Source organism: Populus euphratica, unplaced genomic scaffold (genome assembly GCF_000495115.2).
Source record: "Populus euphratica unplaced genomic scaffold, PopEup_1.0 scaffold172.1, whole genome shotgun sequence".
Lineage (NCBI taxonomy): Eukaryota > Viridiplantae > Streptophyta > Magnoliopsida > Malpighiales > Salicaceae > Populus > Populus euphratica.
In genome coordinates this window covers 872,699-888,500 of record NW_011499920.1, presented here as the reverse complement: position 1 = coordinate 888,500, position 15,802 = coordinate 872,699, and the positions used below count along the sequence as shown (strand labels likewise).

Sequence of the window (15,802 nt, the reverse complement as noted above, 5' to 3'; positions counted from 1 at the left end):
TCATGTCTTGAGTTATGAGTTTAGCAGGTTCACTAGGTTTGGCTTAACAATTTTTTTCATTGTTTTTTAATATTTTTGGATCTTGAATCAATGGCCATAATCTTGGATTTGTTATTTAAAAAAAATGCATTGTCTCGATATCTTTTCTACACTGAAAAGATGATGGATCCAAAGTACTATGAGAGCCACTTATCAAATAATGATCATGTACTTGGTTTTCAGGTTTAGGAGTTTATCTCTGATTCACATGGTTTGCAATGTTTTGTTTATTTTTCTGCAATGAAAAATATGATTGATCTTATTTTGGTTTGTTATTAAATTTATTGATTGTATCCTTGATATTTGATTTGAGGCAATACTTGAAAGAGTTTTGTTTTTTTATTTATTGTTCTTTGTTTATTTAATTTTTTTTAGTTATCATAGTATCATGTCCTAATTAGTTCAATGAATTCACTGGGTTTAGCTCAACCATTTTTTTCATTGCATTCTAGTATTTTTGGATCTCGAGTTAATGATCTTAATTATGGATTTTTCTTTTAACATATATATTGTCTTGATATCTTTTTTGCGATAAAAAATAATAGGTCTGCAATGCAGTGTGAGCACCTATCAAATAATGATCGTCTGTCTAATTCTACTCACAGGTTTTAATAACTTGATTTTATTGGTGTTTTGTTTTTTATATTTATTTTATTTTATTTTTCTATATTTTTATTCTAGAAAAATGACAATCATTATTTTTTTTTTAACTTTCTTTAGTCATTATTTTTTTTATTCTTTAAAATCTAATAATAACGCTTAGCATTGTTTTTATAGCATTGAAAAAAATCAGCCAGGCCAGCAGCAAAGCGCGACCCTTCTACCTAGAAATCACTATAGTTTTTTTGTTTTGTTTTTTGGTGTCTTTGAAGAAGATGACGGTCCATTTCTTGTCATCCAGCTAACCATGTAGTTTGGTGATTGACCAGTCATAAAAAATGTGGCAACACTTGTTTAACGATATAAAATTGTATTATTTTAATGTCATCTTTTGACTGAGAGGACCACGTCTGAAATTAAAACAGAATTAAACTATAACGTGTTATGTTATATAATATATAGAATTATAAAGTGTAGAGTATAATATTAAAAACATTGACATCGATCCGCTGCATGCCCCATGTGTTCTCCTGGTTGGATCATGGGAACACTGCCGGCAGCACTTGTTAGCTTCGAATCCTCCCCCATCTCAAGAAATTATTGCTCGTGTGTAGATTAGAAGCTTTCGGTTTCCTTACCAATTAAGTTTTAAATCAATCATTCATGCTTGAGTTGATGCATTCATGACAAACTTTTCCTTTTTTCACACTCCGATTGTGTCCAATAGCAAAATACTCCTTGTTTTCCAAAACACTCGCAAGTTCTGGAAAATGGTATGATCAAGCCCATGACTGTGTAAACTTGATTTGAAAACTCAAATCTTGATTTGATTTGAGTTGGGTTTTTAGTTAAATTAAATAAGGATTTGTTTAAACTCGGTCGGAGTAACACCAAAATATTCTTTTTTAAATAATGCAATGACATGCGTTAATCTAATATCTCAGTGATCCATGTCTTTTTCCGGGCCGGTCTCTATGATCAGGAAATGACGAAATCGAGTCTCCAATCTCTAAAATAATATACAAAACGCGACAAGATGAGAATTCTTAAGGTGAAACAAGGTTCATTGATTATGACAGGTACAGAATATACAGGCACGCTAGTCAGATTGAAAGGTAGGTGAAGTTTTTAGATACCATGCGGATGGCAATGACATCACGGACCCCACACAAAACGCAGCTAACTATCATGTAGCTAGTTTTCCTCAATCAAAACCATAGATTACAATAGCTGTCTTGGAGAGATAAGAGAGGGCAAGTTGATGATGATCTTCCCGACTTTATTTCTTTATTTTCGATAGTAAAATACGTCTCAGATGCCAAATATTGACTTGGATTCTATTAGTGTTAGCAAACACATGTAGAAATAAGAAGTTGCTGACATTCTTGACTCCAGGAACATCAGTGGAAACTTGAGCTTGCGTAGATCGAAACTTGCAACAAGGTATTTGTATTTAATTTCCTACATGTTGCAGAGAGGTACATACGTCCGAAATTAAGCACATCTGATAAGCATTTAGTAATAATATAAAAATGTCTATAGGTAGATTTGTTTCTAAAAAGGCTTGCTAAGGTCATTTCCGTGATGGACATGTTTGTTTCGTGTCGATTTTTCTATCACATGAAGGTCGTACTAATGTGTCGTGTCGAATATTGCCCCTTCCATGCTAGTTCAATATCCAGAATTTGTTCAAGGTCGATTTTCTTCTGTGTATCTGATAATAATTTTATGTGCCTCTCATAAATGTTACGAAAGAATTGATTCTTCTTTGCCACGGGAGTGTCAACTTTCAAGAGAGAGTTCTTGCAAGCTTTGCAGATAAGTTCTGAGATGGGATTTCTTGATCTTTTTGTCGTGGCAATGGTTCCAGTTCTGAAAGTACTCTTGATTACTCTAGTTGGCTTGTTTCTTGCGCTTGATCGTATCGATCTCTTGGGATCGACTGCAAGACCCTACTTAAATAATGTGAGTTCAATCCATGTTTACAGGATTCTGTTTTTTTATAGAAATTAACAGTTTTTTGCCTTCCTTCTCACCGTAATAGACAAATTCTCTGTGTAAGTGCAGCTTATATTCTATGTGTTCAGTCCAGCGCTCGTGTCTAGCCAGCTTGCTGGAACTATTACTCTTCAAAGTTTGGCTAGCTTGTGAGTGATTTTACTAAATTTTCAGTTCTTGCTTCTACCTGCTCATCCTCGGGCATTTCTGCCACTAACTTGTGGCATTTTACTTTGATGTGGTGGTGTTGTAGATGGTTCATGCCAGTGAATATCCTTCTGACATTCATAGTTGGCTCTGTACTTGCTTGGATTCTCATTAAAATCACCAGAACTCCACCACACCTCCAAGGCCTTGTCATTGGTTGTTGTTCTGCTGGAAATTTAGGGAACTTGCTTCTCATTATTGTTCCTGCAGTCTGCAACGAGTCAAATAGCCCATTCGGAGATTCAACTGTCTGCTCTTCTTATGGAATGGCTTATGCTTCTCTTTCTATGGCTGTAAGATTTTATCTTCATTATGTTACTAAAGAAAACCCTTCATCTGACACTATAATAATGAAACCCACTTTCAGCAGATGTTTTCAGGCTCCTCTCAGCCTGGATCACCGGATTCAAGATGTGACTCTAAAGTTAATTTCACTTTTTTCCGTTGTAAATTCTGATTCAACAGGTTGGAGCTATTTATATATGGACATACGTGTATATTATCATGAGGATATATGCTGATAACAGTGCTGGAAACACTGAAAATGTATCGATAGCCGTTTCTGAAAGTTACACAGAGGCCTTACTTCCTTCAAGTGAAAAGTCTAGCTGCCATGATCATTCTGTTCATGCTGAACTTCCTGAAACTATGACCGAGGGAAAAGTGAGGTTTCCTAGCATTTTATTACAGATGCTACTTATGAATTTTTTTAGGCAGAAACTCTTTTCCTAGCACCTTATTATTTTGACAGAAGGTGACATTCATGGAGAGGACTTTATGGAATTTTAAGAAATTCGCAGCAAACACCAACCTCAAGAAGGTGTTTGCACCAGCTACAATTGCTGCGGTACGTTAGAAATTCATACTATCTACTATCTGCATTATGTCCTTGTATTAGTTCTTAATTTTGTCAGTGACAGTGCCTAATCAACTATGTAATTACTTTGACTCCTTTTATTTTACTTCTTTAGATGTTTGGGTTTACCATTGGGACAATCTCTCCAATCCGGAAGGTGATTATTGGCGATAGTGCTCCTCTTCGAGTGCTTGAAAGCTCTGCGTCTTTGCTAGGGTAATAAGTCCTAAAATGGAATTTGTTAAGCTTAAGAAGATTGAAAACCTTTTCCTATCAAGGATTCATGTTTTGACTTGTGTTATTTGATTAAGATTTCATTGTTCAGGAACTCCCTGTAATATTGTCATTGATCTTGTTTTTATCATTGTTCTGACCCGCAGACAGGCATCAATTCCATGCATGGCCCTGATAATGGGATCGAACCTCCTTAAAGGTAGTTTCCTAAACATGTCTTGATTGTCTCAGGCCTGATTTCCTTGAGATATATAGCCTGATCCAGGTTTCCTGCTACAACTGCCCAAAAACATAGTTACATCTCATGATCTTTAACAATCTCCACATTTGTGCTGTTTCAGGTTTAAGAAGATCAGAAATAAGTGTATCAGTCATTGCAGGGATAGTGGCAGTGAGGACTTTTTTCTTGCCACTTATAGGCATTGGTATTGTTAAAGCAGCACACCATTTCGGCTTGGTTGGCTCAGATTCTTTATATCAATTCATTCTTTTGCTTCAATATGCACTTCCACCTGCAATGGCTATAGGTACGAGAACTTCTTTAAGCTCTTCATATGGATTGTCGCTGCAATTTTTTTATTTTATTTCATTTGCTGACTCTGGAAGCCTGCCATTTTTCAACTCATACACCTTGTACAGTTGTTACCCACTCTTACACTTTAAATTTGTTCATTGCTTTGTGAACTAAAGTTCACTACAACAAACTCCAAAACGAGGTCATTTCTTTTTAAAATACATGTTTAACTTCATAACTCGATGACTCAAAACTCCTTCTCGGATCACTCTCCTAATGCAGTCTAAAAAATATGTTCTGTCCAGTAGAACTTTTTCTTAAAACTTAATGAACTGCTTCTGATCATAAATCATTTTGGGATGACATGCTTGCTGTTTTGATGAACTTGACAGGGGTTATGGCTCAGCTTTTCAAGGCTGGTGAGAGTGAATGTTCTGTCATTATGCTGTGGTGTTATGTTTTGGCTGCATTTTCTCTTACCCTTTGGTCAACCTTTTACATGTGGCTTTTGGTGTAATTTGTGTTCTTGTCTATGGTCTCAGTCTCACCTTATGGTGGTGATTAAGTTCCAAATTCCATGTCGACTAGTTAGGCAGATTCAAGCCATGCTAGCAAAAACATTTGATAAAAAAAAAAAAAAAAAACCTCCCAATCTACTGGTGTTATCCTATAATTGAAGCTAATCAAATTTATTGCTCCATATTTGTTTTTAGATATTAATTTGGCACTGTTTGAAAATGAAAATGTAGTTTTTTATAAAAATTAATTTTTTTTTATATTTTGGATATTTTATCCACTGATTTCAAAAATAATTTTCAAAAATAAAAAAAAATATTATTTTAATACATTTCAGCATGAAAAACACTTTTAAAAATAACCGCAATCAAACTTTCAAATAAATACTAATACATATAACTTTCAAATAAATACTAATACATATAATAAGATTTATTAACACAATCTCATAATAAAAAACATAAAAGAAACGTTTTACCCAAGGCCATTCAAATTAAAAAAAAATTGTTACCAAAAAATATCTTGTTTATAAAAATTACCAAGAAACTAAATTTGTCACGGTTGAACCAACACAGAAACATGTTTGTCATGCTCAGCCAACAGGTTATAGCCACGTGGTGGGTATTGTAATTGGAAAGACATCTATTAGGAGAAAATGAGACTTGTGGTATATATATAAGCGGCCAAGGCTTTCGTTTTCTAATTGACGATTATACTGATATTTTTATAGACACGCCAATAATAATGTGTTCTTACTTGCACATGGCCTCCCATGAAATATTGTTCCAGTTAACAAGTTGGAACTACATAGTCGTTGGAAATATATTTATTAAAAAAAATGATTGAAAAATATATTTATTTTAAAAAATAATTTTTATATTATATAAATCATAGTTTTTAAATTCGGTCCGATAGCTGATTCGGTTCAAGATTTAAGTTTTAGATTTTGACTAGGTTAATTTTTTTTAAAACATATTAAAATAATATTATTTTAGTACAAAAACATGAAAGCCAATAGATTATAACTAGATTTTTGATTGAATCTTACCAGATTACCGAATCATCCTAAGTTTTATTTCTTTATTTATTTGAACTTAGATTAGTTTCAGTTTTAGATCGGTCAAATTCTAAATTAATTTAGATTAGTTTCAGTTTTAGATCGGTCAAATTTTAAATTAATTAATCAGACCGGATTAATTTCAAAGATATGATATAAATAATTAAATTTCTTATTTTCTAACAAATAAGAAATAATCTAGATGAGGGGTTTAGAAGCATAGCATAAGTGACATTCCATAAACATTAAACAACATCATGTTGTATAAGCTACTAGGATTCTTATTTTCTATCTTATATGAGATAGTAATATCATCACATGCTTATATACTAATTTCTATAGAATTTTTTGGCTAATCTAGCCTAGTCTTCAATCTCTAAATTTTGAAGATATATATAAAACAGTGCAGGTCATGCAAAGTGGAAAGTTATAGAATTAATCTCTCCAAATGGAATTAATAAAACAGATAAACTCGCACGTTGGCTTCTTTTGTTCTTTTATATATCGAAATATGAAAAAAATATATGCCTAAATTCTTTATTCTATGAATAAAAGATTTATATGATAGAGTTAGAGGAAGCCCCTTTGCTGATACAGTACATAAAAGAATGGTTAATAAATACAGAATGAAGGCATTCCATGCAGACAGCAATGGCTTCTTATCTTAGCTTCGTTATATCTTGTGCCCATAACATGTGTGTAATGCACAAACGGTCAAGAATCTTGAACGGGTCAGGTCGTTTTCCTACGTTGTCTTTAATTGGAACTGGTCTAGGTCCCGGGTTTGTCGAGTTCTAGAGGCCGGTGTAGGTCTAATAGCTATGGTGAAGAGTGTGACAGTTGCATTGGTGGAATCCGAGAATATTACAAGCAATGATCTTTTCTGACAAAACAAAAGCAGTTTTGAGGAGTAATCAGCTTGGCAAATGTACCAAATCGAATTTTCTTATGGATTCTGGGGAATCCAAATTGTGCGGACAGAACCACCACATGAAACAAATATCAATTCAATTACAATATATTCTGACATGAACATTAAAGGTAACGACATGTGGAGAAAACCCCGCTATCTGTTTCGTCCCCTAGTTGAAAAGGAAATGGATGTACTCTAGTGTGATGTTAGGAGATAAGAAGAAGAAGAAACCTGGAGACAGGAAGGTCACAGGAAACGGGACTAGACCTTAGCTAAGTAAACAAGCTACTGAAACGGTTGGAGGTGTTTCCAAGCTCAAGCTTCCCAAATCTCTACGCTCATAGCAACAAAAGGCATGGATATTATGGCATGCATACCTGTGGTCATATGAGGCCAAAATTGACATCAGGGCTTACGCTGCCTGTAACTTACCATTATGAACTGGTGATCAATAAATGACTACAGTCTACAGCAATGTGCAATGGCACTTGCCTCTAATTTGGACTAAAATCTCTTTGCTAGATATCATGCACTGATTTTGGAAGTTAAGCATTTATAGTCTCACTTCTCAGTTGTCAAAATTGGGTTGTCTTTTGTATAGTGTGCAGGACTCTAATGCTGCTCTATTCAATGCTTCAGTTGCAGCTTCAGACAGTCTTCACTTACACCTGGATACTTCTGACTGGTCTTTGTTCCTTGGATACTGTATCCATACACTATTGAACGGGTGAATCTCAATGGAATGGAACTGTTGCTACCCTGCCATTTCATTTCAATTTTTTAGCTGTGATGTTTGTCACAGCAATGGTTTTGTATCTTAGAATTGCTCCAGGACCTCTATTTATTTAAATCTTTCTCCCTTTATGTAGGATCAGGGTAGATTCCTGAAGTTTTCGAAGTGTCACTATGCGGCTCCTTGATCTACTTTATATTGCTTCTGTGCCAATTTTGAAAGTACTAATTCTAACAGCACTTGGATCACTTCTTGCATTGGACAATATACATGTCTTGGGAGAGAGTACAAGGAAAGAACTAAATCGTGTACGTAAACTGGTCATTAATTAGTTCTGAATTTCATTCTCTCTTTCCTATGCTATAAGAATTGCTAGTTACAATTTGAGCATCACAAAAATTTTCGTAGAGCTACTAAACACCTGGTGATTTTCTTTCGATATCATATGTTGATCTCTGCCTAAGAGTCACTGTCTTGAACAGGTAGTATTTTTGGTGTTTAGTCCAGCACTGGTGGTTAGCAGCCTGGCTAAAACAATCACCTATGAAAACATTGTTACGTTGTGAGTTTCAATTAGATTAATCTGCCGTCCCGTGGCATTCGTTGGTTCTGATTCAAGATGAGTGACGTTTTCTTAATTGATCTTTGCTCAAGCCATTTAGCTGTTAATTGTTATACAGGTGGTTCATGCCAGTCAATATTCTTTGTGCATTCATTGTCGGCTCAGAACTAGGATGGATACTCATAAAAATCACAAGACCTGCCAAACAACTTAAGGGCCTCATATTGGGTTGCTGTGCTGCAGGTCAGATCAAGATATTTGTTATCACTCACTATCAAACTTTCTTCAGAAGAATCGATGCATCGATTTCGCTAGATATAACAGGCCTCAAGTATTTACATTGCTTATTGTTTTCGAGTTCATATTCTGAATTGATGTAACAGGAAACAATGGAAGTTTGCTTTTCATCATCATCCCAGCAGTCTGTAGTGAGAAAGGCAGTCCATTTGGATCCCCTGATGTTTGCTCTACATACGGAATGGCTTATGTTTCTCTTTCCTTGGCAGTATAATGTTAAACTAGCTTCATTTATTCAAGATTCACGCTAAACGAATACTTAACCTGTCCGACTCTGATAAGAAAACTTGTACTCTTCAGGTAAGCGCCATTTATATGTGGTCTTATGTTTATAACGTTGTGAGGGTTTCCTCAAGGGATGTCAACAAAGAAGCTGATAGTGATGGCCATGGTGGCTCCACAAGTACTGTGAAGGATGCCGGAGAAACACCAGAACCCATCCAAGGGAATTACTCGGAAGCTTTTCTTCCTTCCAAAGAGTTTCCAGTTTCCGATGAATATGAGTTGCTTCTTCCTTTCACAAATTCTGAGGGAATTGTTAAGGTTCGTTTTTCTCCCTCCTCGTTAGAAGTATCTCTTACACTTGTAGTCTTATTCATGGTATGGTATCTACAGCCTTCGCAATCTGCAGACCAGGACAAAGCTCATTGTCTATAGGTTCTTATCTCATTCTCTAAATTTACAGAATAGAAGTTTCTGCCACTCTGCGATACCTGGAATTTTTTTTATTTTTTTTTGCGGAGAAAACAATAGCAATCAAATCTTTCACTTCATTTAATCATATTGATTTTGCTGATGAAATCCTTACTGCTTTTAAACTAATAAGATGTAATATTAGCGGCCCTTGATCTGTTAGTTTTCTTCTGGTAGGTACACTTATCTGACAAGATTAAGCAATGCTTCAGGATGATATCAAGAAAGCTAAATCTGAAGGCAGTCTTTGCACCTTCAACTACCGCAGCGGTATCCCCTATTTCCATCGTAGCCACTACTTTCGTAGTGTATTTCTTGCTACTCTGAGCTGAGTTTAAATGTGAATTTCTTGCAAAGATTGCTGGCTTTATAATTGGAGTGATTCCTCAAATTCGGAATTCCTTAATCGGTTCTGGTGCTCCTCTTCATGTAGTTGAAGCTTCTGCTTCTCTGATAGGGTATACATCATATTCAGAAACTGTTGGCATTGCGAACAGCACAACCTTATAGCAATAATCTTTTAACACATTTTTACCATTTCATTCAATTTAAATTGCAGGGATGCAGCCATCCCAACAATCACTTTAATTGTCGGAGGAAACCTTCTTAGAGGTAATTTTTCTTAAGTTCGTTTACGCCTCCCTCGAATTAGTCCAAATCTTGTTTTTACTTCACATACTGGCATGGAATGGTATTTAGCAGATTCTGACTGTTGCGATGCAGGTTTAAGAGGATCAGGAATTCAGTCGTCACTCATAGTTGGAATAGTAGCAGTTAGGTTTGTTTTCCTTCCTCTCATAGGCACTGCCATTGTTAAAGGTGCAGTCCACTTTGGTCTGGTCCATTCTGATCCATTATATCAGTTTGTCCTTCTGCTACAATTTGCAGTTCCACCAGCATTGAACATAGGTATGAGCAGTCTAATTCTATAAGAGCGAACATGCTGATGAAGTTCAATCATGCATTGAACATGTTTTTCTAATTTTGCAGGCACAATTACTCAGTTATTTGGAGCTGGAGAAAGTGAATGCTCTGTGATAATGTTATGGACATATGCGCTGGCATCAATTTTTCTAACTCTGTGGTCAACCCTTTTCATGTGGCTAGTAGCTTGATTGCTATTCTTATTTTATAGATAGACTTCAACATTTGTTGGGAAATTCTTCCACTTTGGAGAGTGGTTATTGTTAAAAGTAAGAGTTTGGCTTAAAATCGAGTAGTGTATACCATGGTGTTCAAACTCAAATCCACAAAGACTATTGCCTCTCTTCATTAACAATGAATCAATGATGGTTTCAGTCGTTGTTGGTTTCATCGATGTCCTGTTACGGTGATTTTGTGTTGGAGAGAGTATAGTAGTTCAGTGTTGGTGAGGCTGTGAGGGTGAGGGTGGTGGCTCATATGGTATTCAATTATATGGTGAAGCTGGTATTATTGTCAAGTTGATGTTAATGAGAAGGGAAATTTGTCGGGTTTATTTTCGCCCTTAAATTTTTGGTAATTGCAGTATTTAATTTAATTATTTTCTTAAAAATATTTAATTTATGATGAAATTAATTTTAACTAACAAGTGATTTTAAGCAGCAAGACATCAAGGGAACTCCATCTGAAGGAAGTGTTTGCACCTTCAACTATAGGAGCAATATCCCCTAATCGTTATCCCAACAAAGCCACTTTTTTCATGGTGTATTTCTTGCTTCTTGCTTGATATCTGAACTAACTTTCAGAGATATCTTTTTGGCATAGATAGCTGGTTTTATCATCGGAGTGATCACTCAGATTCGGAATCTCATGTTCGGCGCCAGTGCTCCTATTCATTAGTTGAAGAATCTGCATCTTTTCTTGGGTATAAATCCTGCTTTCATCTCCGAGTTTATTCTTGATCTAGTAGCTTGCTGTCACAAGTATACTTTCAGGTTACATTTTCTGGTGTTGCAGTCAGCATTAGCTTTCACCACTCACCTGTAACACATTCCTGAAATTTTATGTCATTTAAATTGCAGGGATGCAACTGTCCGAACTGTGATTTTGATAATGGGAGGGAACCTGCAGAGAGGTAACTCCTAGTTGTCTTTATGCCTCCCGTGAAGTGGTCAAAATCTTGCTTCTCTTCCTAGTATTGTTTACCAAGGTATCTAACAATTTCTGACTGTTGCAAAAATTCAGATTTTAAAGGGTCAGGTATTCAGCCATTAATCGAGTTCGCAATATTAGCAGTTCTGTACATTTCCCTGCCTCTATTAGGAATTGTCATTGTTAAGCGTGCCGTCCTGTTTGGTCGGGTGCATTCAGATCCATTATATCAGTTTATGCTTCTGCTACAATTTACACTACCACCAGCAATGAACCTATAAAATTCAGATCCATTAATTTGAGGACATCAGGCATTGTTCTGAAATTCTTTCAATTTGAATAGGGTTTATTTATTGTTGCAAGGAAAGGCCTGTAGGGTGTCAGCTAATCCTGACTGTTCCAGAAACTACTGTGTTTTATCCTTTCTTTTATTGCTTGTTCTCTATAAAATTCATCACGTGGACAACAAAGGCAAGACTGCATCATCAAACAATTTAATGTCAGGTTGTAGGTCAAATATATAATTCTTTTGCCTTGTAAAGGGCATTCAAATATATCTAGCCTAGTATGTGTTATTACATCTGTATTTGGCAGAACTGATGAAGCATCCCTGTTAACACATAATAATACATTTAGCACAGTACCCTTTTGCCTGTACATTTCAAACTATCTTCTTTTATATCTGTATTCGCCAAAACTAATGAAATACCTACGCTAAGGCCTAAGATGCAATGCATTTCCCAGATTGTGTATGTTGGAAGTGATCCAAGAGGCAAGTGAAGTGACATTCATCTGACGAACGACAAGAAGAACCAAAGCGTTGCCGCAACTGTGGTCAAGGAATTGGTCCATAGCATGATCACCGAGCATTCGGTTTCACCAGCTCCAAACAACTGGGTTATTGTACTCGCCAAGTCATGTGAAATTACTTCAAGTTAGAAACAAATTCAACCTGTTTCCAGATGAGGACATGATTAAACTTCGCATGAATCTTAAAGCAAGGTATAGTTGAAAGTTGACAGACCTATGTTGGTTGCTGGAGGCATTGCAAATTGAAGCAGAAGAACGAACTTGTACAACGGGTCTGAGTCCACAAAGCCAAAATGGACAGCATATTTGATTGTAAGGACTCTCAATATCGGTATAAAAATATACCGGACTGCTGTTATACCAATAATCACTGAGACCGGCACCTTCGACCCGTTGAAACCTGAGAGCACATTCTGGTCATCCTTGTCTCTAAGCTTTGAAAAATCCAACTAGTGAATCAAGGCAGGCTAGTTGATAGAAAATGATAGCAATTACCCTGCAGAAGATTTGCTTCCACAATCAAAGTAGTAATTGTAACTGCTGACTCGCTGCTGTTATATAATTATATAAATTATATTTTGGAACTCAACTAATAATTTAAATTATTAAGTTGAAATAGTTATCTGATATAATATTAAAGTTTTAATAATTAAGTCATCACAAGTTGAAATCTTATTATTCTTATTTATTTAATAAAAATTAAATATAAGATAATATAGGTTTATATAAATTTCAAATTTAAAGAGTTTTCATTTAAAGAAAAATATTAAATAATTATATTCTAAAATTTTATTTAATAACTTAAACTAAGTTGAGGTAGTTATTTGAGATAAAGTTCTTTGACATCTGCAAGCAAACACACACCAAAAGGAATTCTAGGAGAACATGTCAGGAATCTCCATACACACACATATCAAAGAGGGATGCTGACCCGAGCAAGCATACAGAGTCTTCAATCACAAGAAGAGGATCATTATCACCAATCAGTGCTTTTTGGAAAGGAGGGATAACACCGATTATAAATCCAACAGTCTATGAAAGCAAAGCAGTAAGGGGGGTCAATCCTCGTATCGCCTCAATACTGAAACATAAAGCAGCTTGTTTAGTCTATACTTTTTCTGATATTTTAACGTGACCAAGAAATCGGAGAGGGAAAAAATCTGGTTTAAGACTGCATGCTGCTTGCTAATGGCTGCTTCATGGAAATGTCTCCATAAAAAGGTCTTTAAATTATGATAGAGTTCAAAAATCAACAAGGTATGTACAAAGAGAAGGCTTGATCTGAATACTGCTATAAAAAATATGAAGCATGGATTTATATCCTACTTAACCATGGGATCCATCTGTTGTGCATATCTGACTAATTTTTCACCCATTTTAAGCTCATCGGCAGCCCCAACTGGAATATTCTTGCTACACCTCTTTTATGTCTTATGGACTTTTAAGATAGGCTTATATATATATATAAAGAAAACCTATTTAATTCCATCGCTTTATTTATTTTTGTTGTTAGGTGTACTGTGAGTTCCAAATGGACTTTCCTTCCCAACACGAGCAATATTTCAATATGGCATGAGGTAACTGTTGAGCTTGTAACAGTCCATTGGCCTTGAGAACCCAGCTGATATCTTGAATAATAAACTAATTTTCTAGTTCTCTAGTCAATATAATTAATAGATAATATCTAATATGTAATATTTTGAAATAAATAAAGAAATAATAAATAGAAAAAAACAACAATGCCCTTAAAAGCTTAAAAATAGATATAAGTGAATGAGAAATATTGTGATAATTGAACAAATAGTTTGATATATATATATATATATGAAACTGAAAGGAGAGAACGGGTAGTTGTTGAAGAAGAAGAAAAATAAAAAGGAAAAGGACAAAAGAAATTAAGTGTTTAAGGTAAGTCTTTAATTTGCAGTTAAGGTAATTAATTTGATTTTGTTAAAGTTTAGGGTTTTAAAGTTTATGTTTTAGGATTAAATTGATGAATTATTTATATATGACGAATTAATTAATTGTAGTGTGATCGGTTGAATAGTTATAGGTTGATTATGTTGAATTTTTAAGATTTTAAGTTAGAGATTGAGATCTTTCATTTTAGAAAAAACTAATTTGAAATTCCTGACCAACCGATCAACCAGTTGGGGTTAAATCAGTAGACTGGTTTGCCTGCTAGATTTCAGTTCACCGAATAGGTGTTAGATTTCGGCCAATTGGTTGATCTGATAATGAGAGAAGAATGATTCTTTTTGGTCCGGTCAATTTAGGTTATGTTTGGAATCAATTAGGTGAATCGATTCCAATTTATAATTTTGTTTTGATTTCTAAATGTATAGGGTTGTGTGTTAGACCCTAAATTAAATATACTAAATAAATTGTATGTTCTTTTCGAGTTTTTTTTAAGTATGGTTTCTTTTGTATTCAGATACTTTTAACACTCTACCTATTGGGCATTAGTATGATTTTCTTGGACATTTGCTTTTGAGTCAAGTAAATAACTAATTTTTCATATGCTAGAGGAATAATATAAATACTTGAATTGTTAATATGACAAGATCGTGCTTCTTGGTAATTCTCATATGTTATCTAACTCTTGGTTATGCTTAAGCTTGATCACGTATTGAAATTAAATATTTGATATAAACCATTATATACTTATGAATTGATAGCTTCTCATTTGATTAATGTCATAAGTTCAACTTTGAGAAATGAATTTTACATTAAGAATTTTAATTATGGTATCAGAAGTTCCATATATTTAAATGGTAAAAGTTTGTATGTAAGTTTCAGTTCGTATATGTATGGAAACCTAAATGGGACCTTACATATGTATTGGTCATGGATTCAGTCGTGGCATGATACTTGCAAAAAGTCCTCTTTTTTTTTTTAAATTTAAGGACTCTCTAATGCTTAAATAAGTATCGTTTCATAGAAAATGCATTAATCTTTTAGAGAAAAATTCTAAAAATATATATGCAATAAGGAGCGGAGGAAAAAAGAACTCGCCTTTAAGAGATATCATGGTCTCTTTTATAGCCTATGAGGTTTAGCTTTTTTGAATAGAAGGGATTAAAGTATAAGCAAAATATTTATAATTTATTTTAATAAATATCTTTAATTCATCATGGAATAATATGTCTTTAACTTATCATGGTAAAATATATTTAATTTATGGTATGATCATGGAGCCTAAAATTCTTTAGAGTTAAAAAGAGCATGGGCTTAAAAATAGTGTGTTTATAGTTCAACAGACTCATATATGCCTTGATTTAGTCAAACATTAAGCCCAACGATGGTGCGTCTGAAAGTTCACTAAACCCATATATATCTGAGTTTAATGCTTAACTAAGCCTAGAAATATTGGATTTGATAGCTCATTAAACTCATATATATATATATATATATATATATATATATATATTGTGTTATTATATTAAGTGATTGTGAACCCTTATAGTCCTTTTATTAAGGCTTTTGAACTAAAAATTATTATAGAGAATGGTCTAGATGTTGATGCAAACACTATCTAATGTTATCAGGCCAAATGGTACTCATTAAGATTGCCATTTGTGGATTTAATTTTCCTATCACTCATGTTGATGACACTGAAGTTTGGAAATTTATTCTATAGTGAAATTCATTAGTAAAAATGCTTTAGATATTAGTGAAAGAAAGGTTCCAGGTTGGACTC

The 15,802-nt window shown here is 34.4% G+C and overlaps 2 protein-coding genes across 6 annotated transcripts; both read left to right on the top strand.

The window, feature by feature from the left end:
* Window positions 1-1,846: 1,846 nt before the first annotated feature.
* On the top strand, window positions 1,847-5,148 carry LOC105135086 (uncharacterized transporter YBR287W-like). 3 transcript variants are annotated; one of them, XM_011039789.1, is made up of 10 exons: window positions 1,847-2,082; window positions 2,395-2,604; window positions 2,707-2,786; window positions 2,891-3,137; window positions 3,310-3,507; window positions 3,599-3,691; window positions 3,816-3,916; window positions 4,081-4,133; window positions 4,276-4,461; window positions 4,841-5,148. In XM_011039789.1, the coding sequence occupies exons 2-10, from the start codon at window positions 2,470-2,472 to the stop codon at window positions 4,963-4,965; spliced, it is 1,218 nt and encodes a 405-aa protein (XP_011038091.1). In that variant the 5' UTR covers window positions 1,847-2,082; window positions 2,395-2,469; the 3' UTR covers window positions 4,966-5,148. The 3 variants fall into 3 exon arrangements, with proteins under 3 accessions (XP_011038091.1, XP_011038090.1, XP_011038089.1); XM_011039788.1 differs by having other exon boundaries at window positions 1,848-2,082; window positions 2,417-2,604; window positions 3,596-3,691; XM_011039787.1 differs by having other exon boundaries at window positions 1,848-2,082; window positions 3,596-3,691.
* A 1,454-nt stretch (window positions 5,149-6,602) lies between these two features.
* Window positions 6,603-11,949, top strand: LOC105135088 (uncharacterized transporter YBR287W-like). 3 transcript variants are annotated; one of them, XR_844123.1, is made up of 14 exons: window positions 6,604-7,478; window positions 7,574-7,661; window positions 7,804-7,975; window positions 8,150-8,229; window positions 8,348-8,472; window positions 8,613-8,734; window positions 8,827-9,069; window positions 9,397-9,489; window positions 9,577-9,677; window positions 9,779-9,831; window positions 9,943-10,128; window positions 10,210-11,065; window positions 11,223-11,350; window positions 11,464-11,949. XR_844123.1 is itself a non-coding variant. In XM_011039790.1 (12 exons), exons 3-12 carry the CDS (start codon window positions 7,841-7,843, stop codon window positions 10,332-10,334), a joined length of 1,263 nt encoding a protein of 420 aa, XP_011038092.1. In that variant the 5' UTR covers window positions 6,603-7,478; window positions 7,574-7,661; window positions 7,810-7,840; the 3' UTR covers window positions 10,335-10,707. The 3 variants fall into 3 exon arrangements, 2 of the variants coding, with proteins under 2 accessions (XP_011038092.1, XP_011038093.1); XM_011039790.1 differs by lacking the exons at window positions 11,223-11,350; window positions 11,464-11,949 and having other exon boundaries at window positions 6,603-7,478; window positions 7,810-7,975; window positions 10,210-10,707; XM_011039791.1 differs by lacking the exons at window positions 6,604-7,478; window positions 7,574-7,661; window positions 8,150-8,229; window positions 11,223-11,350; window positions 11,464-11,949 and having other exon boundaries at window positions 7,885-7,975; window positions 10,210-10,707.
* The last annotated feature ends 3,853 nt before the right edge of the window (window positions 11,950-15,802 follow it).

What these genes read in the sequence shown, in the direction of transcription:
- LOC105135086 (XM_011039788.1), top strand. Translation starts at nt 2,470, where the DNA reads ATGGGATTTCTTGATCTTTTTGTCGTGGCAATGGTTCCAGTTCTGAAA. An exon ending in AGCTCTGCGTCTTTGCTAGG is followed by an intron (nt 3,917 to 4,080) that starts GTAATAAGTCCT and finishes TCTGACCCGCAG; the next exon opens with ACAGGCATCAATTCCATGCA. An exon ending in TCCACCTGCAATGGCTATAG is followed by an intron (nt 4,462 to 4,840) that starts GTACGAGAACTT and finishes TGAACTTGACAG; the next exon opens with GGGTTATGGCTCAGCTTTTC.
- LOC105135088 (XM_011039790.1), top strand. Translation starts at nt 7,841, where the DNA reads ATGCGGCTCCTTGATCTACTTTATATTGCTTCTGTGCCAATTTTGAAA. An exon ending in CAAGGAAAGAACTAAATCGT is followed by an intron (nt 7,976 to 8,149) that starts GTACGTAAACTG and finishes TGTCTTGAACAG; the next exon opens with GTAGTATTTTTGGTGTTTAG. An exon ending in TCCACCAGCATTGAACATAG is followed by an intron (nt 10,129 to 10,209) that starts GTATGAGCAGTC and finishes CTAATTTTGCAG; the next exon opens with GCACAATTACTCAGTTATTT.